This window comes from Pimephales promelas, chromosome 22 (genome assembly GCF_988280905.1).
Source record: "Pimephales promelas chromosome 22, fPimPro1.hap1.1, whole genome shotgun sequence".
Lineage (NCBI taxonomy): Eukaryota > Metazoa > Chordata > Actinopteri > Cypriniformes > Leuciscidae > Pimephales > Pimephales promelas.
This window is the reverse complement of record NC_142790.1, coordinates 19,054,409-19,068,937: the sequence shown is the minus strand read 5'-3', so window position 1 is coordinate 19,068,937 and position 14,529 is coordinate 19,054,409. Positions and strand designations below refer to the sequence as shown.

The following is a 14,529-nucleotide window of genomic DNA, read 5'->3' as shown; positions in this document are numbered from 1 at the left end:
ACTTACATTTTTATTATTTTTTATTTTTAAGTGCAATGTTTTAGTGCCCATTCTGTAAGTTGCCACATTGAATTTAATTGTAAACACTGACAATAAAGTACTTGCTTATTAGACATGTTTATTTGTATTTCTTTAGATTTTGGAGTAAGTGCCTTCTTAGCCACTGGTGGTGACATGACTCGAAATAAAGTGCGGAAGACGTTTGTGGGAACACCATGTTGGATGGCCCCAGAGGTGATGGAGCAAGTAAGTATTTCCACCCTACAACCACTTTCTTTACTCACACTCTGCTTATTTAACATCATCGAATGACATGCAAACTCTGATTCCAGTGAAGAAGAGACCTGAGATCACACGGAGATTCAATTAGAATAATGCAAAATAGGCACATTTTCACTATTAGTCTCAGACTGTTGTACCTCACTGTATATGGACTGAATTACACGGACAATTAAAGCTCTTATGAAGTCTAAAGACTTCACTGTGGTGTAAAATTGTCAGTAACTGCTGGCATATGGATGTATATCTCGTGTTAAACAAATCTGTGACTGTGTGCAGGTGAAAGGTTACGACTTCAAAGCCGACATCTGGAGTTTTGGGATCACAGCCATCGAGTTGGCTACAGGCTCCGCTCCTTACCACAAATACCCTCCTATGAAGGTGAGGAGCAGGAGATACAGTCCCATACGAGCTCTAATGACTCAGTCTTGCATCACTCTTAATGAGAAACATGTTGTTTTATAGCATGTTGGCGTTTCAGAGATCTGTGTGTGTTTGCAGGTGTTGATGTTGACCCTGCAGAATGATCCGCCTTGCCTTGAGACTGGAATCACGGACAAAGAGATGGTGAAGAAGTATGGGAAATCCTTGAGGAAGATGCTCTCGTCGTGTTTGCAGAAGGAGCCAGAGAAAAGGTGCTGAGCAGAGCCGCTACTGTATGTTCTTGTGGGGTCGTGGGATAAAAATACATTACCGTTCAAATGTTTGGGCTCAGTTAGACTTTTTGAAATGTTTTTGATAATTCTCTTATGCTCAGTAATGCTGCATTTATTTGATAAAACACTAATATTGTTAAATATAACATTTTTAAAAGCTTTTTTTAATATACATTTTAATATGTAATTTATTCCTGTAATCAAAGCTGAATTTCCAGCATCACTATTCCAGTCTTTAGTGCCACATGATCATTCAGAAATCATTCTAATATGATGATTTGGTGCTCAAAAAACTTTTTTTGGTGGTTGTTATTATTATCATTGTTAACTTCATATGTGTATATTTTTTATATATTTTTACATATATATATATATATATATATATATATGAAGAGTTCAGATGCAAAAGCCTCTAAGTGCCATTTGAAATTTTCTTCTAGAATGATCATTTTTATCAAGCTTGTATATTTAAGTTCAGTAATTTCACTTAAATTGCAATGAGCATTACCTATTAATTGTCATTTAAGTGAAATTACTGAACTCTTCATATATAAGCTTGATAAAAATGACAATTGTAGAAGAAAATTTGAAATGGCACTTAGAGGCTTGAATGCATCCTTGATGACTAAAAGTTAAAATCTTTTTTTTTTTTTTAACTGACCCCACACTTTTGAACAGTACTGTATGTATATATGTTCAGTAATATTCAGCCTGGCAGCCACTACTACCTGCTCAATGTAAAATGAAACCGATTTCATTTGGCTGATATGATTTTATGATTTTAAACACTTTTTAAGTAAAACATTTTAATCAGGATTTTTTTTAGTGACTGTTAATGTTGATATTCCCTGATAACATTTACATATTTGATAAGTGACTACAAATATATTTCAATAGTGTTTGCTTTTTAGGCCAACATCATCAGAACTCTTAAAACATAAATTCTTCCAGAAAGCCAAGGTAAGAATCTTACGTTCAGGACATTGTTTTGGGTTTATTTTGTTGTTCCATGTTTTTTTATGTAAATCTTAAAGGGATAGTTGTCGGAGCGATCTGTCATCATTTACTCACCCTCGTGTTGTTCCACACTTGTATGACTTTCTTTCTTTCATGGAACACAAAAGGAAATGTTTTTCATACAACACCGGTCCCTAGTGACCACTGTCAAGCTCCAAACAACAAAAAAGCATTATGTAATATGATGGTAGAACTTTATTTTACAGTTCTGTTCATGTTCATACTTAACACAGTAATTACAATGACTGGGTAATAACTAGGTACTAACACTGAACCTACACCTAAAACCTAACCCCTGTAGTTACTTATATTACCCAGCATTTTCTTAGGTAAGTACATTTACTGTAAAATAAAGTTTAATCCTTATGATAGCTTTTCACACAATATTTGAATCCTAATGCATACCGACTTAAATTTCATGTTACACAAATACATTTTAAATTATACTTTTATGGTACTTTTTATCTTTTCATATCATTGACGTGGCACAGTACAAGTGTGTAATGATCCTTCAGAAGTCTCCCAAAACCTCATTTCGGGGGAAAACCTCTTTTGCAAGAAAACGGCATAAAAATAAATTAAATACAATGTTTATTTTAATTGTAAAAATGCAGAAAGTTTTCTGTTAGGGTTAGGATATAGCATTTATAACTAGCTTCTTATAAATACAACAGAAGACTTTGCAATGTCCGATGTGTGTGAGTCTGTGTACACTCCCTCAATGTAAATGAATCGTTATTGAGTTCAGTCCAGCATTCTTCTCATTACTGGCCCGTCATATCGGTGTCTAAAAGCAGGGATGAGCATCCCAGCATCCTTTTCCAACTGGCTGATAAACTCTCTGCTAAATGGATTTCCCTTTTACTATTCGAATCAAGCCAGTTTTATCTCCTTCCAACTTTCAGTACTCAGATGTTACCACACATGCCCAGTAGGGGGCTGGAGTTGAATTTGAATGTCAGCCCTTTTGTAATTCAACCCTAATTGATGGTTATTTGCATAATTTAGAATAATGTTTATCTTACTGTTCCATTTTGTTTGGCAGAATAATGAATTCCTGCAGGAGAAATTATTACATAGAGCACCTACAATTACAGAGAGAGCGAGAAAGGTGAGGAAAATGTTTTATGTTTTAATTTTTACCATGCTCTATTGTGACCTATGTATTTTTACTATATACTGCTCATTTTTATATACTGTATTATTACGATTTAGCCAATTTGTATGTATATTTACAGCAGCACAAATCAAAATCTTTTTAGGGACAATAAAGAATATCCACAAAAATATTTAGAATTTCAGATAATTAAATGTATTCATTTTGATTTTTTTTTTAATATATATAAATATACATTTAATTATTAATTATAAATATAATTTAAATATTAATCAGATTTGTTTTAACTTTTAATAAAAAAAAATAAATAATAAACCTAAACATATTTTGCTCTTCTATACGTATGTCTGTATAAACATATATGTATATTTGTGTGTACGTGTGTAGGTACGGCGAGTTCCTGGCTCCAGTGGGAGACTCCATAAAACAGAAGATGGAGAGTGGGAATGGAGCGATGATGAACTGGATGAGGAGAGTGAGGAGGGCAGAGCTGCTGTTGCTGCCTTACGGGTAACACACACACACACACACACGCACACACACACCCTCTCTCTGCAGTGGTTCAGCACTGGTTGTTTGCATTCTTTGTTTGTCTGTGGTATTTGTAAAGGTGTTGCTGTTGTGCACCTCTCATCCCTGGGCTCTGTGTCTTTTGTTTGCCGCTAAAGGAGCAGCAGTCGAAGTCGACAAGGCGACAAGTCCGTTTCTCTCAACCTCTTGAGCTGCCCCCACCCAGGGTTGTTCAGTTTTCCCACTAATACAGATGGCTCACCTTAACAAGGAAGCACACTCAGTCAAACACAGCATTTTGGACGTGTAGGAAGTGCTAGATAAAGAGGAAGTGAATTTGTTCAGAGAGCATAATATACAGTATCTGCTGATATTCTTGTTATCCAGCTTTATTGTTATAAAACAATAAAGATACTAGAGTTCTGGTTGGTTAAGGATGACCGTTGCACCTTCACCTGTCTGTGATAATCTGTTTATCTATGCAAGAAATAATCATGTACAGTATGAAAGCATTTTGATCGCTTCTTAAGATAACTTTTGTTCTGTATGCCCTGCATAGCTTGTATGTGCGTTTTGAGATCACACAAATACTGAAATGTCTACTTACATGGCTACTTAAGCTTGAACACTCACTCTAATCTCAAGGATTAAACTTGGGTAAAGCAAAAAAAAAAAAAAAGTGTAACAATTCTTGCTAGAAAAAACAGAAACTGACTGAATAGTGATGATGTGTGCTTCCTGGATGCCATCTGTATTGTGTTTTTATTTACAACTTTGAAAAACTGACCAAATCAATGACCTTTGATAATCAAGCAAATTCTGTTTAACAGACTTCTGCTGATTGAGGCACTAACATGCAATATGGCTACTTCTGGTCTTTAAATGATTTTTGGATCCCAGTTTGGTCACTAGTTATATGGCCAAATACCTTAGATATGATGTCATATCATTATGTACTCTACCGTTCAAAAGTTTAGGGTTTGTGAAAACATTTTATTAGTTAAGTTTCATTAAATTAGTCATTTATTTTATCAAAAAAATTATTAATTAATTAAAAATACAGTAAAACTAGTAATATTATGAATTATGTTTTGTTTTTAATATATTTTAAAATTTGTATTTATACCTGTCATTGCAAAGCTGACGCTGAATTATTTTTTTTAAACCATTAAAAATGTATTTTGATTAATTTTGATTGACACTTTTGATTAATTGAATACATTATAGCTGAATAATTTTTTTTCAATTTTTTTAAATAAATGAATAAATCCTTCCCTAAACATTTAAACGGCAGTGTAAGTCTGAATATAACTCAGTTTAAGTGTGTGTTTTTTTGTTTTGTTTTTTGTTTTTCTGGTGGTGGGTGGGGGAGAATTCTTTGGATGAAGTGCATACTGTTGAATATAATATTTTCTAAGCAGATATTGTGGATATAAACTCTAAATTTGTTTGCATATCTCAAAACAATCCCAATAGTCCTTGAATTCTTGAAGGATATTATACAAAAGCTATGAAATGTGTATTTAGAATCATAGCAAATGTGTCAAATGAAAGACTCATGAAGGACCTTAACTCCCTGCTTCATTCCTTACTACAGTGTGTTTAAATCCAACGCTGAATTACAGTAACCCAAACAAATATATATGTTTACAAGAGACTTTGACCTTTGACTTTTGCCCATTCTATCTCTCTCACACAGTCACCAAGAGTAAGAGAAGGACTCCAGAATATAGAGGTATGTAAACCATTACTACCATACTAATTTACCATACTTGTGATTCCTGCTGTGTGTACTATGCATAATTGTCATATAATGCATTTTTTGTATGCATGAAATATTTAAATAATCTACTGTTTAAATAATCTATGTTGTAAAATGTAATTGAATTGATTTGCTGTATTTGTGTGACAGTATTAAGGATTTAAATTACAATTATTCTTAAATAAAACTGGTGTAAAATGGGCAAAATAATCTTTTTATTTCACAAGCTACAACTCGATGCCACTCACATGCTGTTTATACAATTTTCTTTACATTTATAGTGCAATAATACCTTCTGTTATTTTTTTTAAGAATAGTGCTCACTCCACAGCATCCACTAAATAGTAAACTAGTATTCCATTCCAGACATTTTATTTAATGTTGGTACTATTTATTTTGATTTTGGATTTTTTTTTTTAAATATGTATTTATAACGCAATTACTAAATGTATGTGTGGCTCTATGCATGTATTTTCAGATATTCCAGCCTTTCAGCAGTCACCTCCAGCCTGAAATACCTCAAGCTGCTGGCCAGGGCCCGGCCAACACTCAACACACTACAACCCCTACACAGCCTGCGCAGGTACACTAGCTGTTCAAGCATTTCTACACTCAGTTATTAGGTTTATAAAAAATGAAGCTGATGCTCCTCATCACCATCTCTGTCTCTATCTGTAGGCCCCAGTTCCTGGAGATGATGGCCCCCAGTCCCCCATCAGCTTAGTATTAAGGTTAAGGTAAGTTGTGTTTGCTGTTCTTATATTTGGAGTCTGTAATAAGGTTCAGTTAAGGGTGAAGAAGGAGACAGGGTTGGCGAATAGAGGAGCTTGTGTGTTTTTATTTTATATCTCTTTCCACGGCGCCTCAGCGCTCTTCACAGAAAACTCAGAAATAAAACAAACATTAAATCATAAACTCTTTCCCGCTGTACACAGCTTTTGCAGGTTTCCCGGTCTCTCTCCTCCTCTCTCCCAGTCTGCGGCTTTTACGGTCTCCCCGCTCCAATCACTGCAAATAGACACAGCTGTTCATCATTTGCACTTGACCGACTTACTCTCCGCGCAGCTCATTGACTCGTCTCTCACTACATACGCCGCGAAAACCACGCCCCCCTACCACATACCCCCACCGCCCGACTCAGGCCGGGGAACCGTCCGGCCTGCAACGGATGGTGAGGACAGCCCACCGGATGGCCAAACACTCCTTCTCAATGGTGCTGTACATCGTCTCTCTCTTCGAAAGCTTCCGACTGATGTACAGCACCGGCCGTTCCTCCCCCCCCACCTCCTGGGACAGGACCGCGCCCAAACCCCTGTCCGACGCGTCCGTCTGTAGGATGAAAGGGAGAGAAAAGTCAGGAGCACGCAAAAGCGGGCTGGATGTGGGAAGTAATACAAGGACCTTATCTCCCGGTGCAAATTAACGAAGTCTAGCCCCCCTATTATATTGCTGCCTCTGTCTGTCCTGGGCCTGTAACAAATTCTCCAAAGATAGCCGCCCCAAAGTGTGAAGTTTCGTTCTCAGGTCCAGGACATACTGAATTTCGTTTTTGCTAGCGGATGGTTCGTCCTCCCAAGTCTCTTTCAGTACATCCAACACCCCACGGGGTTGACGACCGAAAAGAAGCTCGAAAGGGGAAAACCCCGTGGAGGCTTGGGGGACTTCGCATATAGCAAACAACAGGGGTTCTGGCCACTTATCCCAATTTTTGGCGTCTTCGTGAACGAACTAACGAATCATGGCTTTTAACGTCCGATTAAACTGTTCGACCAGACCGTCCGTTTGTGGGTGATAGACGCTGGTGCGAATCGATTTAATGCCTAACAACTCGTAAAGTTCGCGGATTGTCTTTGACATAAACGCCGTGCCCTGATCGGTGAGGATCTCTTTCGGGATCCCCACCCGGGAGATTAATGAAAACAGCGCGCTTGCGACGCTCTTAGCTGAGATATTGCGAAGCGGAACTGCCTCCGGGTATCGTGTTGCGTAGTCTACTAAGACTAACGCAAAACGATGCCCTCGTGCTGACCGTTCTGATGGCCCGATGAGGTCCATGCCAATTCGCTCGAAGGGGACCTGCATCAGTGGAAGGGGGCACAAGGGTGCTTTTGGAGTGGCCGGTGGATTAACCAACTGACATTCGCGACAAGACGCGCACCACCTGCGCACGTTCTCGTGAATGCCCGGCCAAAAGAATCGGGCCATGAGACGGTTTAGTGTCGCCGTTTGCCCTAAATGACCGGCCATCGGATTACAGTGAGCCGCCTGGAAAAGCATTTCCCGACGGCTCTTTGGTACCAATAACTGGGTTGTACTGTATCTTCTTTTGTCTGGGCGTCTCGGGCCACCCGATACAACCTATCTTTAATTATGCAAAAATAGGGGCAAGAGAGCGGTTGGTGCGGGTGGAGTAGCTGTCCGTCGATGGACTGGACCTTATCAAACGCATGTTTGAGCGTCTCATCCTGGGACTGCTCCAAGGGAAAATCATCGCGCTCAGAGAGAATATTTCCCTCTGACGCGCTCTGTTCCCCCGCCGCAGTGTCCAGAGGTCCCGGTACAGCATCTCCCACCTGCACCATCGCTGTCTTCCCCTGCTTTTTTTTTCCCCCGAGCGGCATCCACACATAAAAATTTCAACAAATTCGTAAAGCCCGGCCAATCCGTACCCAAAATTAGCGGATGCCGGAGGTGCGGGTTAACTGCCACCTCCACACTAAGCTTTTGACCCCTGAATAAAATTTTTACCGGCATTAAGGGATAACTCACCACGACCCCGTGCACACACCGTACTTTAACCATGCGGCTGTTATCCAATGCCCCAGATCGAATCAGGCTTTGATGAATCGCGGTTTGGTTACATCCTGAATCCACCAAAGGCTGATAAGTACCCCCCTTGATACTTACGGGTATCTGGTACAAGCCAGCTTGATCGGGGGCGGCCCTTGGCGTGTCGGGGACCCGGACCAGCGTCCCCACCTCCATCACCGGACACCGATCGATAAAGTGTCTCGGATCCCCACAGCGCGGGGGGCGGGTAGTGGGGCAAGGGATTGGTGTGGGGAGAGCGCAACGACCGGAGCCGGGGAGGGGAATCCCCCGACAGGTGTCCCCCTCTCCGTCATCCTCCCGGCCGACGGGGATTCCCTCTGCCCGCCGGGTCTCCATCGTGGCGCGAGCCTGGGCGCCGGCCCACCCCGAGACCTGGGAGAAGGGATAGGTTTTGCAGAGGGGGACGAGAGAGAGACTGGGGAGGGGGGAAAAAAGAGTGGGAGAGAGAGGCAGATGGGAGGGGTTCACCGACCCCCGAGCACGCCACCATGTGATCTTCCGCCAGTTGGATGGCCTGGTCCAGCGACGTCGGACGGTGGCACTGGACCCATTGAGCTGTTTTCTTGGGAAGCCTCGTGATGAACTGCTCCAGTACCACCTGGTCGATGATTGTCTCGATGTCACTTCCCTCGGCCATCAGCCATTTACGGCAGGAGTCCCGGAGCTGTTGCGCCATCACGAAGGGCCGACCAGCCTCCTCCAGAGTCAGGGAACGGAACCGCTGACGATGCTGTTCCGCCGACCCGCTGCAGAATGGCGCGCCGTAGATCTTGGTAGACCTGGAGACTGGCAGTTGGTGGGCGGCGAGCTGTGACTCCCCGGATAGGAGCGGGATGAGTCGCAGCGGCCAGTCTGTTTCGGGCCACCCCCGGGCCTCGGCTGTCCTCTCGAACAGGTCCAGGAACGCCTCCGGTTCATCCTGGGGACCCATCCTTGACAACGAGAGCGCCGCGGCCGATGTTGTAGCGGGGGTGGCCGCAGCCCCCTGGTCGAAACAGCTCCGGAACAACTCGCGGTCCTCCTGCTGTCCTTGAAGCAGCGCCTGGAAGCGCTGCTCGTGTTCTTCCTTGAAGGACAGCAGGGCTTGATGTTGTTCCCTCTGCATGGCCGCGAGTGATTGAATAATCTCCGTAAACGGCGATCCTGACGGGCTCGACATGGCGACGGCAGTCTCCTTCTTCCCGGGTTTCGGCACCAGTGTAATAAGGTTCAGTTAAGGGTGAAGAAGGAGACAGGGTCGGCGAATAGAGGAGCTTGTGTGTTTTTATTTTTATACCTCTTTCCACGGCGCCTCAGCGCTCTTCACAGAAAACTCAGAAATAAAACAAACATTAAATCATAAACTCTTTCCCGCTGTACACAGCTTTTGCAGGTTTCCCGGACACAGACTCGTCCCGCTGATCACAGCTTCACACAAGCTCCCCGATCTCTCTCCTCCTCTCTCCCAGTCTGCGGCTTTTACGGTCTCCCCGCTCCAATCACTGCAAATAGACACAGCTGTTCATCATTTGCACTTGACCGACTTACTCTCCGCGCAGCTCATTGACTCGTCTCTCACTACATACGCCGCGAAAACCACACCCCCCTACCACAGAGTCATTCATTGATCTTTGTGGCGATGCCATAGAAGAACCATTTTGGTTTGTGTAAAGAACATTTATATAATCTCAAGTACATTTTTCCAATATAAAGAACCTTTGGAGCAATGGAAAGGTTATTAATGTTAAAGGTTCTCCATAGAATCATCAATGCCAATAAAGAGCCTTTATTATTAAAAGTGTAAACAGGAGCAGTAGATGACTTGAATTTCTTCTGTCCTACAGAAATTTGAAAAAAGAACTGAATGACATCCGATTTGAGTTCATGCCTGGCAGGGGTAAGAGCATAAAGACACATGGCATACATAGTATGATTGTACTTGAATAAATCCACATACTGTAATACACTCTTAAAAGGATATTCCACCCTAAAATGAAAATTCTCTCATAATTTTCTCAGCCCAATGAACATTCTTTCCTCAGATGAACATAAATGAATACTTTTAGAAAAATAATCCATCTCTGTGAGTCAATAAAATTAGTCCCTCACATTTTTAGATGGTGTATCCCTTTAATATACAGTAGATGTATATTGTCCAGACCAAACTGAATGATTTTTTCCACAACTCTTTTGAAAAAACACTGAATGTTATGGTTGACTGTTGTCACATTTGTCAAGGGCGGTGAACATCTCAAATCAGTACGATTTACGTCACACTTGGGTAATTCTATTGTCCAATGTTTTTTGCCTGTAAAGATCAATACAACACCCTTTTAGAATCAGTTCCTGTTTATCTCAGTCTTTTGCCCTCCAGCAGAAAGGCCCAAGCAAAGCAAGAGCATCATTTTTCTACCCCATCAGATGTCAAAGAGCCTGCCGCATCTGCGTTTTGTCAGTCACGTTGGGAATTTTCCCAAAATAAAACATTTAGTGACATGCACATAGCCGGCCTGTGTGAGAATGTTCTTCTGCCTGAACACGTCTTCATTCTGCTGTCTGTACTGACTACAGTGTGTAAGCATGATGTGTGCAGTTAAGTTGTCAGAGGATCTACAACCCTGTCAGTTCAAATATCCAGGATGTTGCAATTTTCCATGATTAAAGTTTGATGCTCTAAACTAATCATTTTAAAGTGGAATAAATGCATCACATACTGTACATTTTCTCTGTTTTTGTAGACACAGCAGATGGGGTTTCTCAGGAACTGGTATCGGCTGGCTTGGTAGACGGGCGAGATTTAGTTATAGGTAAGGTTTTTTATGGAATTTAAACTTTCATTGAGCAAGAAAGTATTAAATTGATCAAAGGTGAAAGCATTTATAATATATATTTTGTATTAAAGTTGTTTTATTTATCAAAGAATCCTGAAAAAAATGTATCACGGTTTCCTCAAAAATATTGAGCAGCACAATATATAAATGACAAATATATTACAATAGAAATCAGTTATTTTTAGATTGTAATATTTTACTATATTACTGTCTTTACTGTTTTGACCAAATACAATATAATATATATTTTTTTCCAGTTTTAAAAATATATTTGTTTTTATAAATCCTGTTATAATAATCAGTTTTTACTCTAATTGTTATGTTTATAATATAATTTTTTTTAAATTAAAAAATTATTTTATTAGAATTCCAAAAAAATTCTTAACTATAACTTTTTTACTAAAATCATCATCTGTTTAAGCTGCTTTAAAAATGGTGATGTTATGTAAATTGCAATTTCAAATCATTTAAAAATGTCAAATAAAACTTAAAGGCATAAAAACAATCATGGTTTTAGTCGTAAACTTCTGTTTTCTGTCATTTCAGTGGCTGCTAATTTGCAGAAGATAGTTGAAGAGCCTCATTCCAATAAAAATGTCACATTTAGACTGGTAAGTGTGTGTTCAGTTAAACCCACTTTGTGTAAAGGCCCGTTCACATCAAGAACGATAAAGATAGAGTTCTAAAAATCATTCAAGAATAACAGAGTCCACACCACTATAACTACAATGGCTTTCATTGGAATCACTTTCAGAACCATTTTTTCAGCCAATCAGAGTTCATCCTGCTTTACCTGGACGCTCATATAGTTAGTTTGGTGTGAACGGGCCCTAAATCCGTAATGGTGTGTTGCGGTAACACGTCATGCGTGGTGTTTTCCAGGCATCTGGTGTTGAAGGCTCTGAGATTCCCGATGATGTCAAACTCTTGGGATTTGCTCAGCTTAGCATTAACTAAACTTTGGCTCTGTGCGGGGACCATGACTTGCCTACAAATGTGAAAACAAACCAACACTACCAACAGAATGACACATTGATTCTTTTTCCTCTTTCAATTGCCCCCAAGAAACCACTGTTGCCAAAGAGAAAAGTTCCATTGCGCAGCCCCATAGGATTTTAAATGGCCCACAGCAGAGTTGCACAAAGATCGCGATTTGTAGCAATCCTTTAAAATAAAGTTTACGATTGATTCATCTAAGTATGCAATTATCATAAGCAGATATAACCTTAATGCTCTTTTAATGTTTCTCTTTCTTTTCCTCTTTTTTCTTTCTATGTTTGTTCTATTTATTGCACAATCTGAACTGACACACAAAAAACGAAATGTTAAAATGCCTCTAATATAAGAACTGTGTGCATGAGGAGAATGAACGCAAAGAAACATGGTGTTAATAGAGGAATTGAGTGAATGGGTTTGCAGTAGCTATAGCATTTTTTTTTTACTTGTATTTTTTTTCTACGCCTTTAAAGTGAAGCAGCTAGCGTGTTTTATCAAACCGCTTGTATTATTTACTGGGGTTTGTTTAAACCAGCTTGATGAACATTTACAGAATCTGGTTTAGAAATTCAGCCCAAAAACAAGTTTTCCATTCTCGCCTGTTATACTGTATAGAGAGTCTGATTTCTTCAAAGTACAATATCTTTTATTTCAGATGCAACACAGATTGCTGAATAATAAATGATCTATTCGGTGTCATTGAGCCTCGACGAACCCCCCTAAAAGCTGGTTTATTTTGCTGCTTTTTCCTTGTTTATTTTATTTGTGTGTGTGCGTGTGTGCTGTGCTGTCTCAACAGGGCACATTTGCAAATGTTACTATCCCACGCTGCTCTAAAAGTTATTGCCTTAATGTTTCTACACATTTGCATCAACCATATCTCCCTTTTTTAGATTTCACATGAATTTGTGCATTTTGGTTTTAAATTTTGTCACTTCTGCTCATTTTTTAAGAGTTTGATTTTTGAAAAAGGTAGACGTACGTGAGGTACCTGATGAAACTTTGGTGTTTGTTTGTTTTTTCTTTTCTGCTATTGAACTCTTTAAGTATTCATGTGTATTTCTGATTTCAATTGAACATGTAAATAATGTAATTTGCCATTGGTTTGATTTTATATAGGATGCTTCACTCATGGCCTTTGTGTTCTCCATAAATGAGGTGATGGGAGGTGGTGTCGGTTACAAAAGAGACATTGTGAGTTTTGTTGGTTTGTCTTATTTGTCTGAGGGTGCCTGTAGGGGGGTCTTAGGTGGCCTTTATTTGCCTGATGTTTCCAGCAGGTCTGTTTTCCTTAGAACTTATGTGAGAGGTTGTTTCTCATTAAACATATCGCTACCTGTGCAAGAACAGCCTGGAATAATCTTAAGTATCCTAATTATTTTAATTAAGCAGTGTTTCATCTGATTTTTTTTCCCCTTTGCTCTTTTTGACACACACACACACACACACATATATACAGTATATATATATATATATATATATATATATACATACACTGTTGTTCACTTTTTTTTATGTTTTTAAAAGAAAAGTATCTTATGCTCAACCAGGCTGCATTTATTTGTTATATTGTTAACCTGAAATTGTATTTATAATAATAATAATTATGTTTTTATTTTCGCATATTTTCAAATATAATTTATTCATGTGAATATTCAGCATATTTTTATTATTATTCTAATGTTTCTTAATGAGCAGCAAATCCACATATTTCTGAAGGATCATGTGACACTGAAGGCTGGAATAATGATGCTGAAAATTTAGCTTTGCTATCACATGAATAAATAACATTTTAAAATATATTAAAATTGAAAACAGTTATTTTAGATTGTAAGAATATTTCACAATATTCCTGTTTTTTAATTAATTTATTTTTTAATCAAATAAATGTAGCCTTGAGGAGCATAGACTTATACATACAAAAAAAAAAAACATACAAAATCTTACTGATTCCAAACTTTTGAATGGTCGTGTATATATATATATATATATATATATAACTAATTATTGAATAATTTTAAACTTTTTCCAGTTTTATTGGGAAGATTCAAAAGATAAAAGGAGGTGTAAAATAAAGCTTTGACATTGCTTGCTTTTGAAAAGTTTTTCTTCAGATATTTTGAATATTGAGGTTGTTATGCAGCAGATCTGTGGTCAACATGATTAAATGGTATATAAACAATAATATTCAATCTTAGTAAAATGCATTTTATAAAGTCACAAATCTCCTGGATTCTTCTTAATGCAGACCATTATTGTTGTAGGCAGACTGTTTACTGTAAGCCAGTGTTTCCCAACCCTGTTCCTGGCGGTACACCAACACTGCGTGTATTCTTTGTCTCCCATCAAACACACCTAATTCACCTCATCAGCTCGTAATCAGATGGGTTGAATTAGGTGTGTTTGATTAGGGAGACAAAGAATACGCGCAGTTTTGGTGTGTCGCCAGGAACAGGGTTGGGAAACACTGCTGTAAGCAATACAAAATAAAATAAAACAGTCAGTAAAAAGGACTTTTTTCTTTAGTTTATAATATCTCTTTTATTTTGA

At 39.1% G+C, this 14,529-nt stretch overlaps 1 protein-coding gene across 3 annotated transcripts in view; it reads left to right on the top strand.

Annotated features, from left to right (window-relative positions):
* oxsr1b (oxidative stress responsive kinase 1b) overlaps positions 1-13,328 on the top strand; it is a 52,204-nt gene extending 38,876 nt beyond the window's left edge. The window contains exons 6-19 of one of the 3 annotated variants that reach the window (XM_089125594.1): positions 137-246; positions 559-660; positions 781-914; positions 1,847-1,895; positions 2,998-3,063; positions 3,457-3,579; positions 3,738-3,806; positions 5,279-5,314; positions 5,820-5,924; positions 6,020-6,078; positions 9,997-10,049; positions 10,891-10,959; positions 11,530-11,594; positions 11,866-13,328. In XM_089125594.1, coding sequence (XP_088981720.1) covers positions 137-246; positions 559-660; positions 781-914; positions 1,847-1,895; positions 2,998-3,063; positions 3,457-3,579; positions 3,738-3,806; positions 5,279-5,314; positions 5,820-5,924; positions 6,020-6,078; positions 9,997-10,049; positions 10,891-10,959; positions 11,530-11,594; positions 11,866-11,940 — 1,115 coding nt within the window. In that variant the 3' untranslated portion in view covers positions 11,941-13,328. The other 2 variants (XM_039666935.2, XM_089125595.1) reach the window with 2 other exon arrangements.
* Positions 13,329-14,529: the final 1,201 nt, after the last annotated feature.